The 23,549-nt window shown below is 44.0% G+C and overlaps 1 protein-coding gene and 1 long non-coding RNA gene across 5 annotated transcripts in view; one reads left to right on the forward strand and one right to left on the reverse strand.

The window, feature by feature from the left end:
* LOC108285310 lies at nt 1–6,871 on the forward strand. The gene is made up of 2 exons (XR_001817545.2): nt 1–119; nt 6,426–6,871. It is a non-coding gene; the product is annotated as an uncharacterized LOC108285310 (long non-coding RNA).
* CEACAM20 (CEA cell adhesion molecule 20) overlaps nt 6,048–23,549 on the reverse strand; it is a 22,953-nt gene continuing 5,451 nt past the window's right edge. For 2 of the 4 annotated variants that reach the window (XM_017502407.2, XM_037729205.1), the window contains exons 4-12: nt 22,546–22,827; nt 20,658–20,936; nt 17,608–17,886; nt 13,170–13,287; nt 12,870–12,955; nt 12,027–12,088; nt 11,648–11,683; nt 11,042–11,170; nt 6,048–6,191 (exon numbers count right to left, since the gene is read on the reverse strand). In XM_017502407.2, coding sequence (XP_017357896.2) covers nt 6,138–6,191; nt 11,042–11,170; nt 11,648–11,683; nt 12,027–12,088; nt 12,870–12,955; nt 13,170–13,287; nt 17,608–17,886; nt 20,658–20,936; nt 22,546–22,827 — 1,325 coding nt within the window. In that variant the 3' untranslated portion in view covers nt 6,048–6,137. The remainder of the gene's footprint in view (nt 6,192–11,041; nt 11,171–11,647; nt 11,684–12,026; nt 12,089–12,869; nt 12,956–13,169; nt 13,288–17,607; nt 17,887–20,657; nt 20,937–22,545; nt 22,828–23,549) is intronic. The other 2 variants (XM_037729207.1, XM_037729206.1) reach the window with 1 other exon arrangement.

Here is a 23,549-nt window from a genome sequence, read left to right on the forward strand (position 1 = left end):
AAGTGCATTTGGGTTCGGCGCGCCGGAACTACAATTCCCTGAAGCCTCAGCGGCGCGGGCGGTGAGTGGGAGAGATTCAGGCTCTTCGGGGGAAGTGAGGCGGAGGACAGAGGCAGAAGGTAAGCGGACGTCAGCGTCCGAGGCCTGGTGGGGCGTCGTGACTGTGCTTGTGCAGGTCTTGGGGGACGCCCTAAGACCAGCAACAGGACCGGGTGGCCTAGGCCAGTGCAGCGATGGGTGGGGAGTCGCTCTGACGTGACGTCGGAATCCAATAGAAATGGCGGGTACCCTTCTTGGGTGCCGCCTGTCAGATGCTGCGCGCGACCCACTGTCTCCTCTAGTCTTGGGAGAAACCTGTTAGACATTTGCGACATCCCTATTTTACAGTTGAGGGAGCGTCTACCGAACCCTTCAGGAATCTATGTTTTTACGTTTAATAGTAAAATATAAAGAATCATTTTATTTGCACTACCTGGCAGCCTCTCCTGAAGGATTCATTTGGCTCTCACCGTCTGGTCATTAGGGGAATATCACCTTCTCATGAGGCATTGCCCATTGTGAATGAACCACCTGTTGTGAACCTGCAAGCAATGTCGTGCCTCCCACTTCATCTTTTATTTTTTCTCTATATAACTTTTCGCTATCTAGCACACTATGTATTGTAAGTATTTATTTGGTCTACTGTCTGCCTTCACCACTACAATGTCAGTTCCATAAGGAAAAGCATTTCTATCGATGTTGATCACTGCTGCATCCTCAACACCTAAAATAAAGAGACCTGGCACATAATAGATGCTCAATCTGTTTTGACTAAATAAAGGTTCCCATCTCTGTATTAAACACTTTAATATCTCATTACCCAGCCCAATCACCCTATTAAGTAATTATGATGTTATTTTCAACTCACCCGGGAGGTAGCTGGAAACTGGAGCCCTGCTGTGTGAAAATACATAATATTTTAGTTTCTAAAAATGTTTGTCAAAGCACTCCTGTAGTTTTCCTCACGTAAATTCCCACTTTTAACAACAATGAATTATTGCAATTTGAAATGTAATCTCTATCCCCTAGTTTCTTTTTTGTTTTGTTTTTGAGACAGAGTCTCACTCTGTTGCCCAGGCTGGAGTGCAGTGGCGTGATCTTGGCTCACCACAACCTCCACCTTACCGGTTCAAGCAATTCTCCTGCCTCAGCCTTCCGAGTAGCTGGGACTACAGGCGCGTGCCACCATGCCTGGCTAATTTTTGTATTTTTAGTAGAGACGGGGTTTCACTGTGTTGGCCAGGCTGGTCTCAAACTCCTGACCTTGAGATCTGCCGGCCTCGGCCTCCCAAAGTGCAGGGATGACAGGTATGAGCCACTGCGCCCAGCCTAAAGTATTTGTTTTGTATCTGGTTAACCTAATGCAATGTTGTTAATTCTTATACTCCAGTAGATTCTCTTGGCTTTTCTATTGAGACAGTTATCTACAATTTCATCTTTTCCTTACCAGTATTTTAGACTAGACATTCTCTTTCGTGTTGGATTATATTGGCTGCCATTTCCAAAACAATATTAGTAAAAGAGGCATTCTTGTTTGTGTTCTTTTAATGGGCATATCTCTAAAGTTTGAGGGTTAAATGTGACATTGGTTTCTAAATCGAAGTAGGTAGTTTATTTTTTTTTACCCTTTATTTTTTAAAATTCATAACAAAAGTAGGGACTCAATTAATGAACCCCCATGACCTCTGTCATCTGACTTAAATATTTTCACTCAGTCTTGTTTCATCTATATTGTGCTTTCCACCTATGTTGTGCTTTCCCCTCGCCTCATCTCCCAGTGATTTTGAAGCAAATTCTACATATTATTTAATTTTGTCTATGAAATGCTACATTTCAGCATATGTCTAACAAGAACTGATTTTTAAAGTTATTATTGTTATACTTTAAGTTCTGGGATACATGTGCAGAACATGCAGGTTTGTTATATATAGATATACACGTGCCATGGTGGTTTGCTGCACCCATCAACCTGTCATCTACATTAGGTATTTCTCCTAATGCTATCCCTCCCCTAGCTCCCCACCCCTGAGCAGGCCCTGGTGTGTGATGTTCCCCTCCCCATGTTCATGCATTCTCATTGAAGAACTGGTTTTAAAAAGGAAACTTCAATATAAAATAGATATATAACTATTAGGTACAAAGAATACAAAATTATTAGCAGATGTTATTAGCAGACCTTAGAGAGTTAACTAAAAGCAATTAACATCAAGGAGAGTTTAAAAGTAATTAAATGTGAAACAAGTAATAATAAACATTTATGTAACACTCTATGCTGATAATAACAAACCTTCATGTGAAACTCTGTGCTAAGCAGTCTTGTAAGAGACATCTATATATATATTTACTCATGTAGTCCTCACCACAACTCTTGTGAGATGAGACTGTTGTTTACATTTTACAGAAGATAAAACTGAAGCCCAGAGATAAGTAACTTACCCTAGAGTGTATTGTTAGGATAGAGTTGGGATTTGAGACCAAGAAGTTGAACTCTAGTCCATGCTCTTAACTTTTACCTTAGGCTGCCCCTTGTCTACACATCAGTATCTTTCTTCTACATGCAAGCAATACTAAGTTTGCAAACAAGACAGAAAAAGTTCATATTTATTCACAAAAAAGCAAGAAAAAGCCTTATAAATCAATTTAGTAAGATAGATACATGTCATCTGAGGAAACCCTCAAAACCTTACTAAGAGAGAGAAAATGGACAAATAGAACCATGTTGCTAGCTGTGTTGTAAAGATATAAAATCTCGCAGATTGATCTGCAAATACAAATATGACAAAATAACAATGGGATGGTTTGAGTCTTAGCTCATCTTCCTTTTTTCACTTCACGTATTTTTGTGTTAATTTTTTAAGATATTCAGAAAATGGGCTGGGTGTAGTGGCTCACACCTGTAATCCCAGCACTTTGGAAGGCCAAGGCGGACAGATCACGAGGTCAGGAGTTTGAGACCAGCCTGGGCAACATGGTGAAACCCTGTCTCTACTAAAAAAAAAATACAAAAATTAGCCAGACATGGTGGTGTGCCACCTGTAATCCCAGCTACTTGAGAGTCTGAGGTAAGAAAATCACTAGACCCTGAGAGGCAGAGGCTGCAGTGAGCCAAGATTGCCCCACTGCACTCCAGCCTGGGCAACAGAGTAAGACTCCATCTCAAAAAAAAAAAGATATTCAGAAAATACAACATAAGTACTATGTAATTTAAAACTGACTTTGTCTATCTGTCTTCTGTTTGGTCTTTTTTTTTTTGCTTTCAAAATGAACAAGGTGGTAATGTTTACTTCCAGGAACCCATACATCCTGACTTAACCTGAATGTTACAGGGACTTCAGAAGAGTTACCACTTCCGGGCAGTGGCTCTTGCCTATAATCCCAGCACTTTGGGAAGCCAATGCAGGAGGGTCATTTGAGCCCAGGAGTTCAAGACTAGCCTGGGCAACATGGCGAAACCCTATCTCTACAAAAAATCTAAAAATTAGCTGGCCGTGGTGGCACAAGCCTGTAGTTCCAGCTACTCAGGAGGCTGAGGCAGGAAGGATCGCTTAAGCCCCGGAGACAGAGGTTGCTGTGAACTGAAATTATGCTGCTGCACTCCAGCCTCAGCAACAAAGTCATATTGTGTCTCGGGGAAAAAAAAAAAAAAGAATTACAACTCAGGAACATTCTAGAAAGATGCTCATCTAACCTAAAGATTTATCTATCAACTCTCTGGGGAAGAGCTGAGACCAAAGTTCCATATTAAGGTCCTGTTTATTGGCCAGGAATTGGGTAAGGGCTCAAGATACAGTGAAGAGCAAGAAGGTTATGAATCTATTTAAATACTGGAAGACAAAAATAAGAGTCACTAGAGGGTAGAAGGGCATGATCTGTCTCTAGGATGTCAGGGGAGAGGGACATTCCTTGGCAGGGAAGAGGAAAGTTCCCAGGGTTCAAATAGGCAGGTGTCTCTGGTGCTACTTAGTGTAACCCTTCAGATTATAACTCTGGTCTCTTGTATCACATCTAATGATTAATTTTTAAAATCTCAATTAACATTATCATCATCATCATAGCCATTCATCTCCAAAGATAGCAACGACCCATTCTGAAAACTCTTTCTTTGTTTCCAGGAGTTTACTATGTTGGTTCTTTCTCTGCGTTATCAGTCCTTTTCTGTCTCCTTTGCTTGATCGCTCCTGTAAATATTGGAGGCACCCAGGAATCAGGCGGCAGTCTGTTCCTTTGCCTTATTTTCATCCACTCTCCTTGGGGTTGACATTACAGGCCTACGTTGCTCAAACCCTGTAAGTTCCCATGAAAGTCCTGTTTTCCTGACTAGCCTTTGGGCAGCTCTGGGAACTGATCTCTCATAACATTTTATCTGGTAAGAGTACTTTTCCGTGCCTGAGGCCTGAGCCTTGCTGTACCAGTGTGTCCAGATGGTTTATACTAATAATGTGATTTATGGGGGAACATCTGCTTTGCTTCTAGGAGTCTGTAACTTCAGTGGTTGACCCTCTACAAAAACTGTGGACACCCAGGTTTAGGTGACCTTCCCTTGATGGCAATGCTTGACACATGTTGTCATACATCATTGCTGGGGAATTTTTCATGTGCTGTGGTTTGAATATTTGTCTCTTCCAAAACTCATGTTGAAACATAATCCTCTATGTGGCAATATTGAGAGATGGGGGCTTTTAAGAGGTGATTGTCTCAGGAGGGCTTTGCCCTCATGAATGGATTAATCCATTCATGGACTAATGGATTAATGGGTTATCATGGGAGTGGAACTGGTAGCTTCATAACAAAAGGAAGAGAAACCTGAGCTAACATGTTAGCACACTCAGTCCCCTTGGCAGGTGATTCCCTGCACCACTTCAGGACTCTACAGAGAGTCCCACCAGCAAGAAGGCTCTGACTAGATGCCACCCCTTGACCTTGACTTCCAAGCCTCCATAACTGTAAGAAATAAATTGCCCTTCATTATAAATAAGTAAACAGAACTTTCTGTTGCCTATAACAATATCTAAATCTGGGTAATTTGTTTTAAAAGGGCAATTTATTTCTTACAGTTCTCCGCTGAAAGAGAACACTTGGAAGCTTGTGCAGGGGTATCCTTCAGACTTCACCCCATGAACCCTTTCCTTTTGCTGATTTTATTCTTCATCTTTTGCTGTAATAAACTATAATCATGAGTATAGCAATCGGGTCCTGTGAATTCTTCTAGAAAATCATTGAGCATGAGGTGGTCTTGGGGACTCCCCTAACAGAGGAATTCATCCAGCCCTAGAACTTTAAATCCCAATGACAACTCTCAAATGTGTATCTCTAGCCATCAGCTATCTAGACTTTTATGAACAATTGCCTACTTGATTCTCCAGCTGATTCTTGAGATGTCTAAATTCTTGACATGAAGCAAATTCTTCATTTCTCTCCTTATCCCAAAGTTGCTTAGAAAGTGACCTGCCAATCATCCAGTTGCCCTGGCAAGAAACCGTGGAGATATCTTTGTCTCCTCACTTTCTTTACCTTCAGAAAATCTCATTCTGACTCTCTCCACCCCTGCACTTCTCAGGTTCTAAGCATTTCATGCCTACCTCTCCTCAGGAGCCTCAGTCCCTCACTTTACTACGTGTTTTCTCCTGTTCTTAAGAGCTATTAATTTCTTAAGGGCTCCTTATCTTTATTCTCTACCATGATTTGAAAAGACACTTCTTTGACTCCTGTCTTTGTCTCTGCTCCTCTCTGGCTGACTCAGACTCACTTTTCTCCCTGGAGTCAGTGTCCACCAGTGGTGTTTGCTCATCCTCAACCTACGACTATGGTATCCTAAGCTGATGAGTCTCAAACCTTGGCCCTCAAATTCTAGATCTGAACGCTGTCATTTTTACCCTGTTACTATTTTTTTGAAAAAAAAAAAAAAAAAAAAAAAAAGAGTCAAGATCTAAGACTCTGTGGGAGCCAGGGCCTGACCAACCCTTTGCAGTAAAACATCTACAAGGTCTACAGAGATGACAGAGAATGACTGAGTTATAATATACACTTAATAAATGTCATTAAATATATGACCAAGCGTGGTTTCTCTAGGACTCCTGGAGAAAAGATCTCTGCTTCCATTAGACCAAGGGATTGATTTGGGCGTAAGTGTTGGGCTCTGGATTCACAAGCTCCTGTTAAACAAAAAGAAAATGTGAGCTCCATTTGCTGGGTGGACCCTCCCAGTCTACTCACTATAGTCTGGGGACCAAACAGCCTGGCACTTTCCTTTCTTTGGAAATTCCAAAGATCCTCCCTTCTCATCACACTTTAGTCACACTGGTACCTCTCTGTTCCTGGTGTGACCCATCTACTTCCCCATTGTGGTAAACAGACTCTAAAATGTTCCTCATAATCCCTCCCTCCAGGTATTCATTCCCTTATGTAATCTCTTCCCCTTGAGGGCAAGACCTGTGACTTGCGTCTAATCAACAGAATATGGCAAAGGTAGCAAGATAGACGTGATTGCATGTATGTGATGCTATTACATAAGTTTATGACTTCTGTCTTGGCTTTGAAGAAGCAAGATGCAATGTTGTGCACTGCCTATGGAAGGGGCCACATGGCAAAACTTAATGACCTCCGGCTGTCATTAAGAAACTGAGGCTCTCATTATGACAGTCTGCAAGGAACTGAATGCTGCTAATAACCATGTGAGCTTGGAAGTAAATCCATCACCAGTTGAGCCTCAAATGAGACCTGAGCTTTGACTGACATCTTGATTATATAGCCTTGCAGAAGACCTGTCTAAGCAATGCCTGAACTCCTGACCCACAGAAACTGTGAGATAATAAATTAATGTTGTTTTAAGCTGCAAAGTCTGTGGTAATTCATTACACAGCAACTGACAACCCTACACCCACTACAGGGCCTTTCTTCCTGATGCCTTTCAACTTGTAATGTATCCCTCCATACTGTTTGTGTGGCTTGCTCCTTTTAATCCCTCTGTAATGTAGCAGAGACTGAGTTAACTTACCTAATGCTCTTCCCCACACCACTTCCCTTGCTTGTTTCTACTGAAGAGACTGGGAATGTTAATATGTCACTTTCTCAGCTTCTGTTGCAACAAGGAGCACCATATAACCTTATTCTGGCTAATGAGATATAAGAGGAAGCTTACTGGGTGGGATTTCTGGGAAGACCTTTTGCCCTACTAATAATGGGGAACAAACATGGCTCCCCTACCCAGATACTGGTGAAGAGAGGGACTAGGTGGCTAAGTTTTTATCAGTTCAAAGCTGATTAGAGAGCTGACCAACCTAAATGTGTTCCATACCATAGCCTGAACCAACTTGATTCTCCTATGGAGAATTTAACCTAGAAATGCTTAAAGGGCAGCAGAAGATATTATATGTAATCTGAAGTTATAAAGAAGCAATGATCAGGAGACTTACATAGGAATTCAATCTGGATTGAGAAGAATGAAATGAATTCATAGATGTGAAAATGAGAAACTTTATAATAAGAGAGAAACAGCTTCTTGATAGCATTCGAGTCCCCAAGAAGCCCAGGAGTAATTTCTGAAATTGAGTTATCTGAAATCTCTCAGTGTTCTCTCAACCCACATTTGAACTACATTCCAAAGGTTTAACTTTCTTAACATTAAAAATTCTTGACTAAGATATTACTGTATGAGACATTCAGCCAGGTGCAGTGGCTCATATCTGTAACCCCAACACTCTGGAAGGCCAAGGTGGGATGATTGCTTGAGCCCAGGAATCTGAGGCTGCCATTGGCCATAATGGCACTACTGCACACAACCTGGGCGAAAGAGCAATACCTTGTCTCAAAAAAATTAAAAGGTATATAAGATATTCAGATTTTTCAAGAATAGTTCATCTGTTAGGCTAAAATCTACCCTTCCCTTACTTATCCTCCATGGTAATTTATCTGCCCTCTGGAACAACAAGGAACCCATTTATCCTGCTACCCAAAGCCTGTTAGACACTAAAATATTGGGAGTCCTCTGTCCCTAAACTTTTTCTTTTCTAAACTCACTCTGTCAGTAGGACATGGATTTCAGCCCCTGTTCTGGCCTCTCTCTTATTACTTCTCTGGATAAACTCTGACTGGTAACAGACTTGCTCAGAATATAGAATTATTTAAAGTCCATTCTTGGAAATGGGGTAATCTGGCTAGTCCTGATGACAGGGTTGTGATCACTTGAATTCTCTAAAGTAATTCTACTAGTCCTTAGAACTATGGAGCTATCACCTGACTGCTCTGAACTTGTTTTGGGAATCTTTGCTTATGCCTGGATGAACTAATAGTCATTTCCTCCTCCTCCTCCTCCTCCTCCTCCTCCACCTCCTCCTTTCTCTCCCTCCCCCTCCCCCCCCTCCTTCCTCCCTTCCTTTCTTCCTTTTTCTCTCCCTCTCTTCTCTTTTCTTTCTTTCTTCTTTCTTTCTTTCTTTCTTTCTTTCCTTTCTTTCTTTCTTCTTTCTTTTCTTTCTTTCTTCTCCTTCCTTCCTTCCTTCCTTCCTTCCTTCCTTCCTTCCTTCCTTCCTTCCTTCCTCCTTTCCTTTCCTTTTCTCATTTCTCTTTTCTTTTTTTTCTTTTTGAGACAGGGTCTTACTCCATTGCCCAGGATGGAGTGCAGTGGCTCAATCTAAGCTCACTGCAACCTCTACCTTCTACATTCAAGTGATTCTCCTGCCTTAGCCTCCTGAGTACCTGGGATTACAGGTGCCTGCCACCATGCCCAGCTAAATTTTGCATTTTTAGTAGAGACGGGGTTTTACCATGTTGGCCAGGCTGGTCTCAAACACCTGACCTTGAGTGATCTGCTCATCTCTACCTCCCAGAATGCTGAGATTACATGCATTCGTGCCTGGCCCAGTTTTCTTCTTTTTGAATGATGTAACTAATCATACCTCTCTGTTTTATTGTTACCAGGAAGCTTAGAAACATATAAGCAGATATCATGTAACCCTTGCATATATTTTTAGTTTTTACCCATATCTTGACTTCTTGCTATTGTTAAAAACATTTTTATTGTGATTTCTGTTTCTAACTTAACACCATTTTGTAGTGTTGTACATAAACTGCTTCAAATCTCCCATGAGAAAAATGTGGGGAAGTAAATATGAATGAAATGAAAGCTTGCAAAGGAAAGGAAATGAATGAAAAGGAATAGACTGTTTAGGAATACAACTGAAAGAGATGGCAAAGGCATAAATGGAATGGAGGGAAATTGAGTAGAACAAAAAGGAATATAATAAAAATTAAAGACAGAGAATGGAGTGAAATAAAATGGCATGATTTCCAAAGAAATGCAAGGGAAAAAAATTGAATGGAAAGGAAAATTGTAGTGGAAATAAATAAAATAAAATGGAGTGGGAAGGAGAGTAATAAAATAAGGTAATGAGGGGAAAGAAGTGGAAAGGAAATGACAGAAAAGTAATATAGTAGAGGGAAAGTATAACATTAAAGAATAAAAATAAACAATTTTTGAAAACAGAAAAGAGGTGGAATGGAATACCATGGAATATAAAATAATGAAACTGAAATCAATGTCATGAAGATTAGGAAATGCAAAAGACTGGAAAGGAGTGAGATGGAATGACTTGAAAAGAACTTAAATGGGAAGCTTGAAAAGGCAAGTAATAAAGACAAGGGAATGAAGTGCCATAAAGGGCATGAAGGGAGAGGATGGAAGTGAAAAAACATGGAGAAGAATTGAATGGAATAGAATAGAGTGAAATGGATTGGAAAGAAATGAAAAGGAAAAGGAAATGAAGACCACAGAGAGAAGGGAATGGAAAACAGTGAAATAGAACTGAATGAAAGGGGAAGGGATGGAGAAAAAGTGAATGAAAAAGAAAAAAGGGAATGGGAAAAAAAGTGAATGGAAAAGAAACAATAAAAGCTGGAATGAAATGAAAACCAATCAAATGGAAATGAATGTAAATAGGGACATTGACTAGGAAGGAATGGAGAGGTAGGAAATAGAATGGATAAAATGGATTAAATATATGGATGGAAATAAGAGGAATGCAATGGGATGGGAAGAATAAGAATGGAAATTAAATAAAATGGTGGGATGGAAATTGAGAAGCTGGAATAAAATAGAGTATAATGGAATGTAAAATAAATGAATTGAAAGGAATTAAAAGAAAAAATGGATAAAAGTAATAGAAATGGAAAAGAACGAAAAGGAATGAAATAAGAGATGGAAAGGAGTGTAATGGGATCAAACAGAGTTGAGTGGGATGGAATGAAAAGGCATGGAATGAACCAGGCCCGGTGGCTTCACTCCTGTAATCCCAGCACTTTGGGAGGCCAAGGTGGGCAGATCAGTTGAGGTCAGGAGTTTGAGAACAGCCTGGCCAACATAGTGAAACCCTGTCTCTACCTAAAAATACAAAAATTAGCTGGGCGTGATGGCTGATGCCTGTAGTTCCAGCTACTTGGTAGGCTGAAGTAGGAGAATCCCTTGAACCGGAAGGTGAAGGTTGCAGTGATCAGAGATTGAGCCACTGCACTCCAGCCTGGATGATGGAGGAAGACCCTGTCTCAAAAAATAGAAGAAGGAAGAGAGGGAGGGAGAGGAGGGGAGGGGGAAAGAAAGAGAAAGAAAGAAAGGGAAAGAAAAAGGAAGACGAAAAGGAAGGAAGGAGAGAAAAGAAAAGGCATGGAATGGAGTAGAGTGAATGGGAAGAGATGGGATGGGCGGAAATAGAGTGGAATGGAAAGAAAATGGCAGAGTGAAGTGATACAGAAATACAGAAACTGAATAAAGCTAAATGGATCGAAAGGAAATGGATGGAGTGAAACATGGAATGCAATTAAATGGAGTGCACTGGAAAGGAATGAAGTAAAACTAAGTAGAAAATGACAAGATGGAAATGGATAGGATGGAATTGAGATTTTTTAAAGGGAATTGTTTTTCATAGTTCATCCTACAGACTCTTTAGTAGGGAAGAAAAAGCAAATTGGTGACAGATTTCCACCTGCCCAAAGACTCAATGTGGCATAAACATACCTTATAGACTGACTCCATGTTACTCTTTGGCTGAGTGTAGAGCAATCTGAGTGGGGGCATCAGAGCTTTGGGTGGTGGCTTCCAGGGGCTGAAAGAATTGCCTCCAGGGCTTTCTGAAGGCAGCTTCGTCTGCAAGTAAGCAGAGAAATCAGGTAGGGCCTGCAAACACAGATTGCCAGGAATGTACCAACTTACAGTCTTCAGAGACCCAGAGAGTGGAAGGAATCTGTTCAGGTTCTTGCACAGAATCAGAGGTGGAAGCAGAGTTAGAACACAGGCTCTGTCCCTGGCCCAGGACTCTCCTTTTTCCTGCTGGCTCTGCAACCCCTACTCCCAGCCTCCTTATCACCCCAGCATATGCTGTTCCAGTACCACTTCATTGGCAATCCAATTCCTAGCCCTGGGGTGGAAGGAACAAAAGAGGATCCAGGGTCTTGGCATCTGACCCAGCTCCCTGTGAGGCTCTAGGCTACTCTCTTCCCATCCCTGGCCCTGTGATGTTCAATGAAAGGTTTAGACAAGATGATCTCTCAGGATTGTCACATATAAACTCAGATTGTATTTCCTCTATAGATTCTTTAACCAAACCCAGCAGGGGCAGTGTACCTCATAGGTCTTCTCTGGAGGGTCTGGTGGTTGCATCTGGGGAAAAACAAAGTTGCAGAGAGGTCATTGGGCTTGGAATAGGGGCTACCCCAAGAGATTCTCAGAAATAGCTTTGGCCTCAGAGGCAGCTGTAGCCCTTGTGATTTCCAGGGGCCTCAAAGCTAGGGATTATCATGTCAAAGAGTAAGAAGACGAGGAGAAGAGATGAAAAAACCCAGGAGGGTCTTGAGATCCTCAGAGAAGTCAGGGAAGGAGATGCAGAGAGACTTGACCTGGCACTGGGTTTTCTCAAGAGATCATGCCAGCTCCCACCCTAAGAGGTAGGACTATAGCAGCCTGGTCGGGGGACCAAGGAAGATCCCTCTGCAGCATAACTTACCTTTTCAACTCTGCTGCATCCCTGGAGCTGGGACATGTTGCAATACTCAGGCCTCAGGCTTTCTAGGAAAAGTGAATCTCAGTCAGGAGCTGGAGTCAGAAAGAGATATGGGACAAGGGGCTGTTTTTCCAGGACCCCTGTCCCCAGGAAGGAAGTGCAGAAATCTTCCTTCCCAGGACTCCCTGTCACATTTCCAGTGAGCCTGTCTTGGGAATGTCCTGGAAATCAGGTTCTGGGTTAGGAAGGCTGTATGGTGACACAGATGAGGGGGGAAATCTAAGTTTTAGTCCCAGTTTTGACACTGGGTCCTCTGTAGCCTGGGTTTAGCCCTTCCTCCCTCATGGCCTTGGTTTTCCTCTCTGGGGCTGCATTGAACAGTTTCTAGAAAACCTTCCATATCAAAAGGCTTATCCTTCCAGAACCCCAGATGCAGAGATGGCAAATATGTATCATTTTGTCTTTGGTCAACTCTAACCCATCAGTAGAGGGCACTTGAGGCACTATGTTGAGATATGTTATGAGACTGGATTTGGATTCAACAGGAAGGAGCGTTGTGATTGATTCGCTCTGTGTACAACAATCAGTTAACAATGTTTTCTAAGATTGAGAAAGGAGAGAATTTCAGCATGGTGTCCTGCTTTTGCCATGACTGTTGGAACAGGCAGAACCCATCAGAGGGCTTGACTCCAATCTCATCCATATTCCAGATGGGAACACAGAGGCTTAGAGTAGACAGGGTTTGCCCTGATCATACAGTGACCTGGTGGCAAAGCTGGGAGCCCCCAGCACCAGCCTCTTCCCCAACCCTCACCCCTGCCCCAGGCATCAGCCATAGTCACTTACTGGAACTGGGCTCTGTAGGGTGCTCCTCCTTAGGGGTGGGTTGTGAAGTCTCATGAATGGGGTCATCTGTTGTTTTCCTTGAGGGCCTGAAACCCCAAAGCCCTCATTCTTCTGTGCCTCTAGTCCTTACCCATCTCCACAGGTTCCGCCCATATCCTATGTCCATTCTTAGACAATGCCCGCAACCCTCTGAATTCCCCAGGTGCCAGACACTACTCAGCACCATGGTCAGCAACAAGCCCGGTAGGCGCGCCTCCTGTTGGCCACGTCCCCATTCCCCTCCCTGTGTCCCTGTATTACCGTCTGGCATTTCTGATGTAGAGAAAATAGACCATTTCTGTGGCCAGAGCAATGACAGCCAGGATCCCGATGACTATACCAGCGATGGCCCCTGAGGACAGGGAGGAGGACTGGGGACCTGGGCAAGGAGAGAGAATCAAGACCCAGGCCTGACACACCCTCATCCCTGCGCCCAGCCCATTCCCAATCTCGCAGCTTTTTCTCTGCTGACATTTTGTGAGCACTTGTTTTCCAGTCTTTGGGAGTCATAAGATTGTGATTTTTTGTTTTTGCTTTTTTTTTTTTCTGAGACAGGGTCTCGCTCTGTCACCCAGACTGAAGTGGCGCAACCTTGGCTCACTGCAACCTCCGCCCCCAGGTTCAAGCGATCCTCCCACCTCAGCCTCTCTGAGTAGCTGGGACTACAGGCACTAGCCACCATGCCAGGCTAATTTTTTGTATTCTTTGGTAGAGACAGGGTTTCACCGTGTTGCCCAGGCTGGTCTGGAACTCTCGACCTCAGGTGATCTGCCCACCTCGGCCTCCCAAAGTGCTGGGATTACAGGCATGAGCCACCGCGCCTGGCCTCAGTCAGTGGTATTAAGAGCATCATTTATAAACGGAAATATCCAGTTTCTGGGTCCAAATTTCAGCTGTGTGACTTTGAGCATGTTACTTAACCTCTCTATGCTTCAGTTGTCCCTTTTGTAAAATGGGAACAATAGGCATTATAGGGTTTTTTGGAAAGATTAAATATATATGTATTCATGTTCTATATATATAGTGTTTGTTTGGAATCATGGAAAATATCAGTAGATATTGGCCATGATGATGACGCCAATTAGGATAATGGATCAAATATGGCTTTGCCTTTCACCCCTCCCAGATTGGAGGCACAGACCAGAGAAAAGAGCTTTGGCAACCGGAAACCTGGCTTTCACTCAGAGCCCCTTGACTCACTGGGGCTGTGTGATCCTGGACAAGTGAATTCATTTCTAAGTCTCATTTTTTCATCTGTAAATAGCACAGAATGTTTGCAAAGATGAGATGAAATCATGAATGTTAACACCTGGCACATAGTAGGTGATTAATAAATGACCATTGCTTTCATTAATATTGGCCTGCTGTTTGCCCATCTCACTTCTGCCTGAACCTTTCTCAAAAGGGTGAAATCGCCACTGGAATTAAGGACACAGCTACAAGGGTCAGGAGTGTGAGGAAGGAGTTCTGCTTTGGAGGGGGAGGAGGGAACTTCTTAGGGTGCTTCAGGGCTTCTTAGTTTTATTCTCTGCATCTCCCTTCCTTTCTCTCCCTCCCTCCCTCCCTCCCTTCCTTCCTTTCTCTCCCTCCCTCCCTCTCTCCCTTCCTTCCTCTTTCTTCTTCCTTTCTTTCCTCTTTCTTTCTCTCTCCCTCCCTTCCTTCCTTTCTTTTCTTTCTCTTTCTCCTTCCTTCCTTTCTTCCTTCCCTCCCTCTTTCTTTCTTCCTCTCTTTTTCTCTCTCTCTCTTTCTTTCATTTCTTTCGTTTCTTTTGTTTGTTTCTTTCTTTCTTTCCTTCTTTCCTTCTTTCTTTCTTTCTTTTCTTTCTTTTCTTTCTTTTCTTTCTTTTCTTCTTTCCTTTCTTTCTTTCTTTCTTTCTTTCTTTCTTTCTTTCTTTCTTTCTTTCTTTCTTTCTNTTTCTTTCTTTCTTTCTTTCTTTCTTTCCTTTCGAGATGGAGTCTCACTCTGTCACCCAGGCTGGAGTGCAAGCACAATCTTGGCTCACTGCAACCTCCACTCACCGGTTCAAGCAATTCTGCTTCAGCCTCCCAAGTAGCTGGAATTACAGGCATGCACTGCCACATCAGGCTAATTTTGTTGTTGTATTTTTAGTAGAGACTGGGTTTTATGATGTTGGCCAGGCTGGTCTTGAACTCCTGACCTCAGGTGATCCCCCCGCCTTGGCCTCCCAAACTGCTGGGATTATAAGCATGATCCATAGTGCCTAGCCACATCTCCATTTCTTTATATGTTGAGCAATGATAAGAATTCCAAACTTTATAGACTTTAAAAAAATTTATTTGAGGCACGATCTTGGCTCACTGCAACTTCTGCCTTCTCTGAAACCACTGCAGCCTTGCTGCCTCCCAACCAATTCTTTTGTATCAGCCTCCCAAGTAGTGTGATTACAGGCGCCCACCACCACGCCCGGCTAATTTTTAGAGACAGGGATTCACCATGTTGCCAGGCTGGTCTTGAACTCTTGACCTTATGTGATCCACCTGGTTCACCCTTCCAAAGTGCTGGGATTACAGGCATGAGCCACTGTGCCCAGCCTCTACACTTTTTAAGGGATTAATGAGAGCATATATAAAACTACCAGCACAGTGCCTGATACATGGCAGATGCTTGACAAATGATGATGATGATGATGATAGAAGCTGCTATCTAGCAAGCTACAGCACCAAGAGCCCTACATAGATTATCTCATTCAAATCCTACAATATCCCCACGAGCATCAACTGTACTCACTGCTTCCTCCCCTGAGCTCCATTGCTCCATCTATCCTATCAAATGGTCTTAACAAGACCGCAAGATTGTTCTGAAGATTAAATGAGGTAATTTGGAAGTTGATGTAAATGATGTCCTAGGCTTAGTGAACAACTTGAGGACCTGGTTTCAAACCCCGATGACAGGATTTGAGTCTCAAGGTCTGTTTCCCTTCCTGTACAATGAATAAACCAACAGGCTCACCTCAAAACTGGCTAACAGAGAGTACCCAAGAAGTGTTTATGGATATTATATATGAGAAAGTTGGATTCAGACAAGTGGCACAGGTTCAATAAATAATGATAATGATGTATTGATTTATTATCATTATTTTAGGCTTGGCGTGGTGGCTCAAGCCTGTAATCTCAGCACTTTGGGAGGCGAAGCGGGAGGATTACTTGAGCCCAGGAGTTTGAGACCAGCCTGTGCAACATAGGGAGGCCCCATCTCTACAAAAAATAAAAACAAAAAATTAGCTGTGTGTGGTGGCACACACCTGTAGTTCCAGCTACTCAGGAGGCTGAGATGGGAGGATGACTTGAGCCTGGGAGGTTGAGGCTTCAGTGACCCATGATCGTGCCACTGCACTCCAGCCTGGGTGACAGAGTGAGACCGTCTCAACAACAAAAAATGAATAATTTTGTTTGTTTAACAAGTGCAATATGCCAAGCACTGCCCTAAGAACTTCACAAATGTTAACCCGTCTTCAACAACCCTAAGAAACAAGCAGAAGTATTATGTTTTACATATAATAAGTCAGAGGCCCAGAGAGGGTAAGTAACTTGCCCAAGGTCACACAGCTAATAAGCATTGGAGAAGGATGTGAACCCTGGTGAACAGTAACACTGTTGTCTTCTCAAGAACTAAAGACAGGCCAGGTGCAGTGACTCATGCCTGTAATCCCAGCACTTTGGGAAGCTGAGGCGGGTGGATCATGAGGTCAGGAGATCAAGACCATCCTGGCCAACATGGTGAAACCCCGTCTCTACTAAAAATACAAAAAATTTGCTGGGCGTGGTGGCAAGCACCTGTAGTCCCAGCTACTTGGGAGGCTGAGGCAGGAGAATTGCTTGAACCCGGGAGGCAGAGATTACAGTGTGCCGAGATCACACCACTGTACTCCAGCCTGGCAACAGAGTGAGACTTCGTCTCAAAAAAAAACAAAAAAAAAACAAAAAACTAAACTAAAGATAGAGATACAGGGACTCCCTGCCAGTCATGCCCAGTTGTTATTAACATCATTTCTGATTCCCCATATAGCTCAGTCCTTCCTTCCCTGGGTATGTCCCCGACTCATCGTCCTTCTAAACAACTCTGAAAGATAGGCATCACAATATGGTTTGGCTTTGTCCCCACTCAAATCTCATCTTGAATTGCAGCTCCCATAATTCCCATGTGTTGTAGGTGGGACCCAGTGGGAGATAATTGAATCATGGGGGCACTTCCCCCATACTGTTCTCATGGTAGGGAATAAGTCTCACGAGATCTGATGATTTTATAAAGGGTTTCCTCTTTCACTTGGTTCCCATTCTCTCTTGTCTGCCGCCATGTGAGACATGTCGTTCGCCTTCCGCCATGGTTGTGTGGCCTTCCTAGCCACATGGAACTTTTCTTTATAAATTACCCAGTCTTGGGCATGTCTTTACTAGCAGTATGAAAACGGACTAAAACACGTCACAGACCCAATTTACAAGTAAGCAAACTGAGGCTTAGAACAGCCTGGAGAGTTTTCCAGGGAACACAGCAGGAAGTGGATGTTCTGTGTTCCCCTGAGCATGAGGGGTTGGGATTCAACAGCTGTGGATTGAGAACCTGTTTAGGCAGTGTGGAGACTGCCATACTCCAGCCCTCGGTGGGGATAGACTAGGTGGCCAGGACCAGCATCAGGAAAGGCCCCTTGGGTCCCAGGAGAAGGCAACCCTGAGAGACTCACCTACCACCTTGACTAGGACAGAAGCGGAGCGGGCCAGGCCAGTGAGCGGGTTGGAGGCTGTGCAGTTGTAGATCCCGTCGTGTTCCCAGGTCAGAGCCCTGATGATCAGCTGCTCTCCCATGTGCTCCCCAGTGGAGTGTTCAAGAGTCCAGCGATACTCAGCGCTTGGCTTGGACTCGGCCCAACACTGCAGGGTCAGGCTGGAGTTGAGCTCTGCCTTGATGATGCTGACCACCTCAGACGCTGACTCCTTGGTGATGTTCACTCGGTCAGGACCATCTGTGTGCAAAGCCAAACATAAGGCACGCTGGCCCCCATCGGCAAGTCATCCCACTCTGCCCCACTCACTTTCACCTTGGAATTCCTCCTAAGCTGTCTGACAAGCAGAGTTTGCTCCACAACACTGGGGGTGGAGGAGATCGAAACAAAAACAAAAAAAGCCAAAAACTCTGCCTTTGCAAAAGTGAATTTAAATAAGTATTCTAAGTCACCCAGGCATCAGAAATTGTTGCTCAGCCAAGCACAGTAGCTCACACCTGTAATCCCAGCACTCTGGGAGGCCGAGGTAGGTGGATGTCAGGGTGGAACTCCTGCAGCCAGGAGTTTAAGACCAGCCTGGCCAACATGGCGAGTCCCATCTCTACTGAAAAAAGAAAAATAAAATTAGCTGGGTGTGGTGGCACATACTTGTAATCACAACTACTCAGGTGGCTAAGAATAGCTTGAACCTGGGAGGCCAAAGTTGCAGTAAGCCAAGATTGCACCCCTGCACTCCAGCCTAGATGACAGAGTGAGACTATCTCAAAAAAAAAAAAAAAAAAAAAAAGAAAGAAAGAAATAAAGAAAAACAATAGAAATTGTTGCTGTGTCCTGTGCACATAATCCCTAACTTCTAACTTCTAGTACTGTGTATTCTCAATGGTATAAGTTTTATTTGTAATGTCAGAGGGGATCATTGTCACTTTTCTCTTCTACCACATACAAGAAGGAAACAAATGAAAGGAGCTGTTGGATTTCTCATATAAATTAAAAGAGTTTGGGCCTGGGACTATGGTTCATGCCTGTAGTCCCAGCACTTTGGGAGGGTGAGGCAGGGAGATTGCTTGAGCTCAGGATGAGCTCAACACCAGCCTAGGCAAAATAGTAAGACCTTGTCTCTATTTTTTTAAAAACCTAAAAGAGTTTGAGAGTCATACTTTATTTAAATTAATGTAAAATACTGGAAAGGATGCAAAAGGTCACTAATCGAGACATGCTAGAAGGGGAGGAATACCCTATCTCTGCTCCCTCCTAAACATCCTTTGAACCTGTTCATTTCTCCTCATTATAACCCCATGGCCACTTAGATCCCTCACCTGCATCCCAGCCCCTCCTGGTCTCCCTATCCCAGGTTCATCCTCCACACAGCAGCCAGAAAAGTCTTCCTATGTACTAAATTGTCACTATCCCTCCAGTGTTCAGAACCCTCTGTGACTCCCCAGTGCCCTTGGGACAAAGCCTATGGCTGATGAGGCCATTTATAATTTGACTCTTACAGACCCCTCTAGCCCCACCACCTCCCCACCCCTCCTGCTCTCATTCAGGAATTAAATCTCACTTGGAGATTCTATCCCTGTTACACTCTCTCTCCCCTTAAAGCCATTGCATACTCTTCCTGCTGCCTGGAATGCTCTTCCCTGACTCTGCTCTAACCAACCTACTCCTACTCATCCTTCAGCTCTCACGGTGGACATTCCCACTCATGATGACCCTTTGCAACATCCCCCAGATGGAGGCTTCCTTTGGGCTCCCCAGACCATCCCTTTGTCTCCCGAGGCACCGTTTATCATGCTGTGTTTTATTTGCCTACTTAGTGACCTCCCCATCCCCAGCAGGCTGTGAGAGCCGAAAATCATGGCAAGTATCAGATGCCCAACACGTTGCTTAGCACAGAGACAGCACAAAATCAATATTTTTGGTTTAATGACTGAATTGAGAAGGAAAGAGGAGAGAGCAACAGAGAAGGGGAAAGAGGAGCAAAGACATATACTTAATAACCCCTACCTCTGTGTTCCCTGCTACTTTGCATGTACAAAAGTGCACTCCCCCGTTCTCTCCCTGCAGAAACCTCTTCTCCCCCAATCTTCTCCATCTTGGTTCATGACTCCTACATCCTTTCAGTGGTTCAGGCAATAAACCTTAAGAGTCATTCTCAACTCCTTTCTTTCTCTTTCACCTAATATCAGTCAGCAGCATATTCAAAATACATCTACAGTACACCCATTTCTCACCACCCGACAGTTGCCACTCTGGTTCACCCCATTATCTTTCGTCGGGCAATTGTTGCCACCAGGAGAAGCTCTTCAGAGACCTCCAATGGCAGAAATGTAATTGACCAAGGGCCCAAGTGCTGTGCCCCCAAATCCGCTCCCAGTCTTCCCACAGGCTGCACCCTGCCATTACCTCGGTACATCTAGGAAACTAAGGCAGGCCCCTTCCTGGGAGACATGGAAGGTCCCAGCAGCCTTGATGGGTGTTCCTTCAGCTGCATGGTTACCCAGGTGTGTCCATTCAAGTCTCTGTCCGTCTCCCTATCACTCGGGGTCACATTTGCATCTCAGTCTCCCAGTCTGATGGCTCTCCCAGCCTTCCTACAGCAGCCTCCCTAGTTATCCTCACAGGCACATTTCCCCTTATAAAACCCTTGCACAAATAATCCTGTTAATCCCATCTTGGGGCCTGCTTCTCCAAGGATCCGGACAAATACAACTCCTTCTCTCACTTTTCCTGTCTCCGGCTTCTATGTTTGCCTCCCTGTAGACAAGGGCCAGTGAGACTCTGTGAAAGCCTAAATCTGGTGCTGTCCCTAAACCTTATTACCTACTTCTCTGTTTATGGTCTGGCTTCTACACTAGAACATAAGCCGCCTGAGGGCAGGCACTTGGCTTTGTCCAGTGCCCAGATTCATGCCTGACGCAGAGCAGGAGCTCAATAATCATGACATGAACTAATGGAAGGAAGAACTTAGAGAGGCAGGGAGAAGGGGAAGGGCCAGGTTCCAGGTGACTCACAGTTGATGGTCAGCTCAAGGGGCTCACTCCGGGCCTGGCTGCCCCAGTTCCAGACCTCACAGGCATAGGGCCCTGTGTCGTTCCGCTGGAGGCCATGGATGGTCAGGGTCCTGTTGTCAGCCGACAGCTCCAGGTGCTCACTGGGCAGGAGGGGCTGGCCACTCAGGAACCACTGGACATTCACCCTCTCATGGTCAGTTTGGCAGGTCAGGGCCACAGACCTGGCATTCTCCACAAGGTCTGGGCTTGAAGACATGACTTGAGGTGTGGTCAGTGTTTCTGGAAACACATGGAGATACAGGATCAAGTTCAGGGAGACTTCCCCCGTCTCCTGCCTATGTGGGGCCCACAAGGTTTTTCCAAGTGTGTGTGTGGGTGTGTGATTTGCATATGACTGGTGTATGGGGTACATATATGTCTTCTGTGGATGAATGTGTGTTGTGTGATTATTATGTGAATATGCAATGGGTTGTGTGCATAGTGTGTGGTGTTTGTGTGTTTTGCATCTCTTCTGTGTGTTGGGTGTATGTGTTGAACATGAAGTATATGTGTGGTACACATATGCACTTTGTATGTGAGCATATGTTATATGTATATATTTTTTGTATATGAGTGTGTATTCTGTGTCTGTGGTATTGTTTGTGTTATGTATTTTTGTTTTGTATATATGCTCTGTGTCTCTGCTGCATGTGGTATGTGTATGCATTTTGTGTGTGCATTGTGTTTCTGTTGTATATATGTGTTAAGGATGTTGAATGTATGGTATGTGGTGTGTTTTTCATGTTGTACATCTTGAGTGTCTGTGATGTTGGATGGTTGTAATGTTTAATGGGTGCTGAGTGTTTGTGATGTGTTGTGTGTGTCCACTGGTTCATATTAAGTGTATATATATTTTATGTGACTGTGTCATGTATCTGTGATTTTGTTTGTTGGTAGATGTATGTGAGATATGTGTGTCTGTATTTTGTATGTCATGTGTTGTATGTGTGTAAACATATTGTGTATATGCGTTGTGGGTTTGTGTGTATGTGCTGTGGGTTTGTGTGTGTGTTGTATGCCTGATGTGTTATGTACTTTGTGAGTTGAATACCTTTGATGTGTGCATGCTATATGTGTGTATGTTTTGTGTGAGTGTGTGTCGTATATGTGTTGTGAATATGTGTGAGCATTTTGTATGTGTTGTGGGTTTGTGTGTGTGTGTTGTGGGTTTGTGTGTATGCGTTGTATGTCTGATGTGTTATGTACTTTGTGATGAGTGAGTTGTACACCTCTGTTGTGTGCATGCTATATGTCTGTGTGTTTTGTGTGAGTGTGTGCTGTATGTCTGTGGTATTACATGGTATGTGTATGTGGTATTGCAAGGTATGAGTTATGTTTACTGGGTGTATTGTATGTGAGTGTGCTGTGCATGTGGGGTTATCTGTCTGTGTATGGAGTGTGTGAGTGTTGTGTTAGTGTTTTTAAATGTAGACAGTTAACCCCCCCACCTCCAGAGAATCAAATCATGGGCACCCCCTAGAGAGCCACCAGGGTCTTGTGCAGGATGTTCAAGCCAGGGGCCAGTGTGCCCAGCCTTCCTTGCAGTTGGAACCCTGCTCAGCCACCAGCTACATTGAAAATCCCCCTGGGTCCTCCTCAAACTCTGGGGTATTAGAGTAGCTCAGTGGCTTTTTAAGAGTCCAAGATTCCTTCAAAAATCTGATGACAATCCTTGACCTTGTCTCTAGAACACAGCACAAATATCTTGCATGCAACTCAATACCATGCAGAAATTACTCCCTCACACAGTATCCAAAGGCCCCTGATTAAGAACTCCTAGATCCTTCTGACGTGGCCACTGTCTAACTCTCAGAAGAACGAAGGAGAGGAACCAGAAAAGGATACTCACCAAGGACTTGGACCTTCAGAGTACCCAGGCGGGACAGGTGGGTGGCAGCGTTGGACACCAAGCACCTGTACAGGCCCTCATGTTCTCTGGACACAGCATGGATGGTGAATGTTCTCACGGTGGGAGACAGATTGGAGGAGTCAGGGAGAAACCACATATAGGAAGGGGGTGGATGAGACTTTGTTTCCACCAAGAAGGTCACGTTGGAGCCCTCCATCACCTCAACCACCTCCCCACTGGCAACACCAGACTCCAATTTGATTTCAACAGGGTCAGGACCATCTGAGAGGACAGGAACAATTACAGCAGTAACAATAGCATCAGCAACAAGTCTCTTACGGATGTCTTTAGTGGATCAATAAATACTATATTTCCCTCCTCCCCACTCAAAGGCTATATCCATTACAAAGGAGGTACAGCAGTCAGATGGAGATGAAATGTCAGCTTCATCTCAGAGTAAAGCAAGATTGAAAGACACATCTGAAGTATGCCAACTGACTGGATATGGTAGCTCACACCTGTAATCCCAGCACTGTGGGAGGCTGAGGCAAGAGGATTGCTTGGAGCAAGGAGTTTAAGACCAGTCAGGGCAGCATAGCAAGATGCCATCTCTACAAAAAGTTTAAAAATTAGCCAGTTGCAATGGCTCATGCCTGTAGTCCCAGCTTCTCAGGAGGCTCACTACTCAGGAGGATCACTGAGCTATGTCTGCACCACTGCCCTCCAGCCTGGACAACAGAGCAAGATCTTGTCTCGAATGAAGGAATGAATGAATGAATAAATAAATAAAGTGAGCCAGCTAACTCTCTGCTCACCCCATCCAGGCAAGGTTTTGGATCAAACGTCTGAGGTTTGGGAGCTCAATTTTTAGACACTTTAAGTTGGAGGTTTCCAGTAGAATCCAAGTAGAGATGTTAAATAGTTACATGTCTGAAGTTCAAAGGTAGACAAGTCCACATCTGGGTGGTATTGCGAGACTGAACGAGGCACTAAGGAAATGAATG

The sequence above is a fragment of the Cebus imitator genome, unplaced genomic scaffold (assembly GCF_001604975.1).
Source record: "Cebus imitator isolate Cc_AM_T3 unplaced genomic scaffold, Cebus_imitator-1.0 Scaffold296, whole genome shotgun sequence".
Lineage (NCBI taxonomy): Eukaryota > Metazoa > Chordata > Mammalia > Primates > Cebidae > Cebus > Cebus imitator.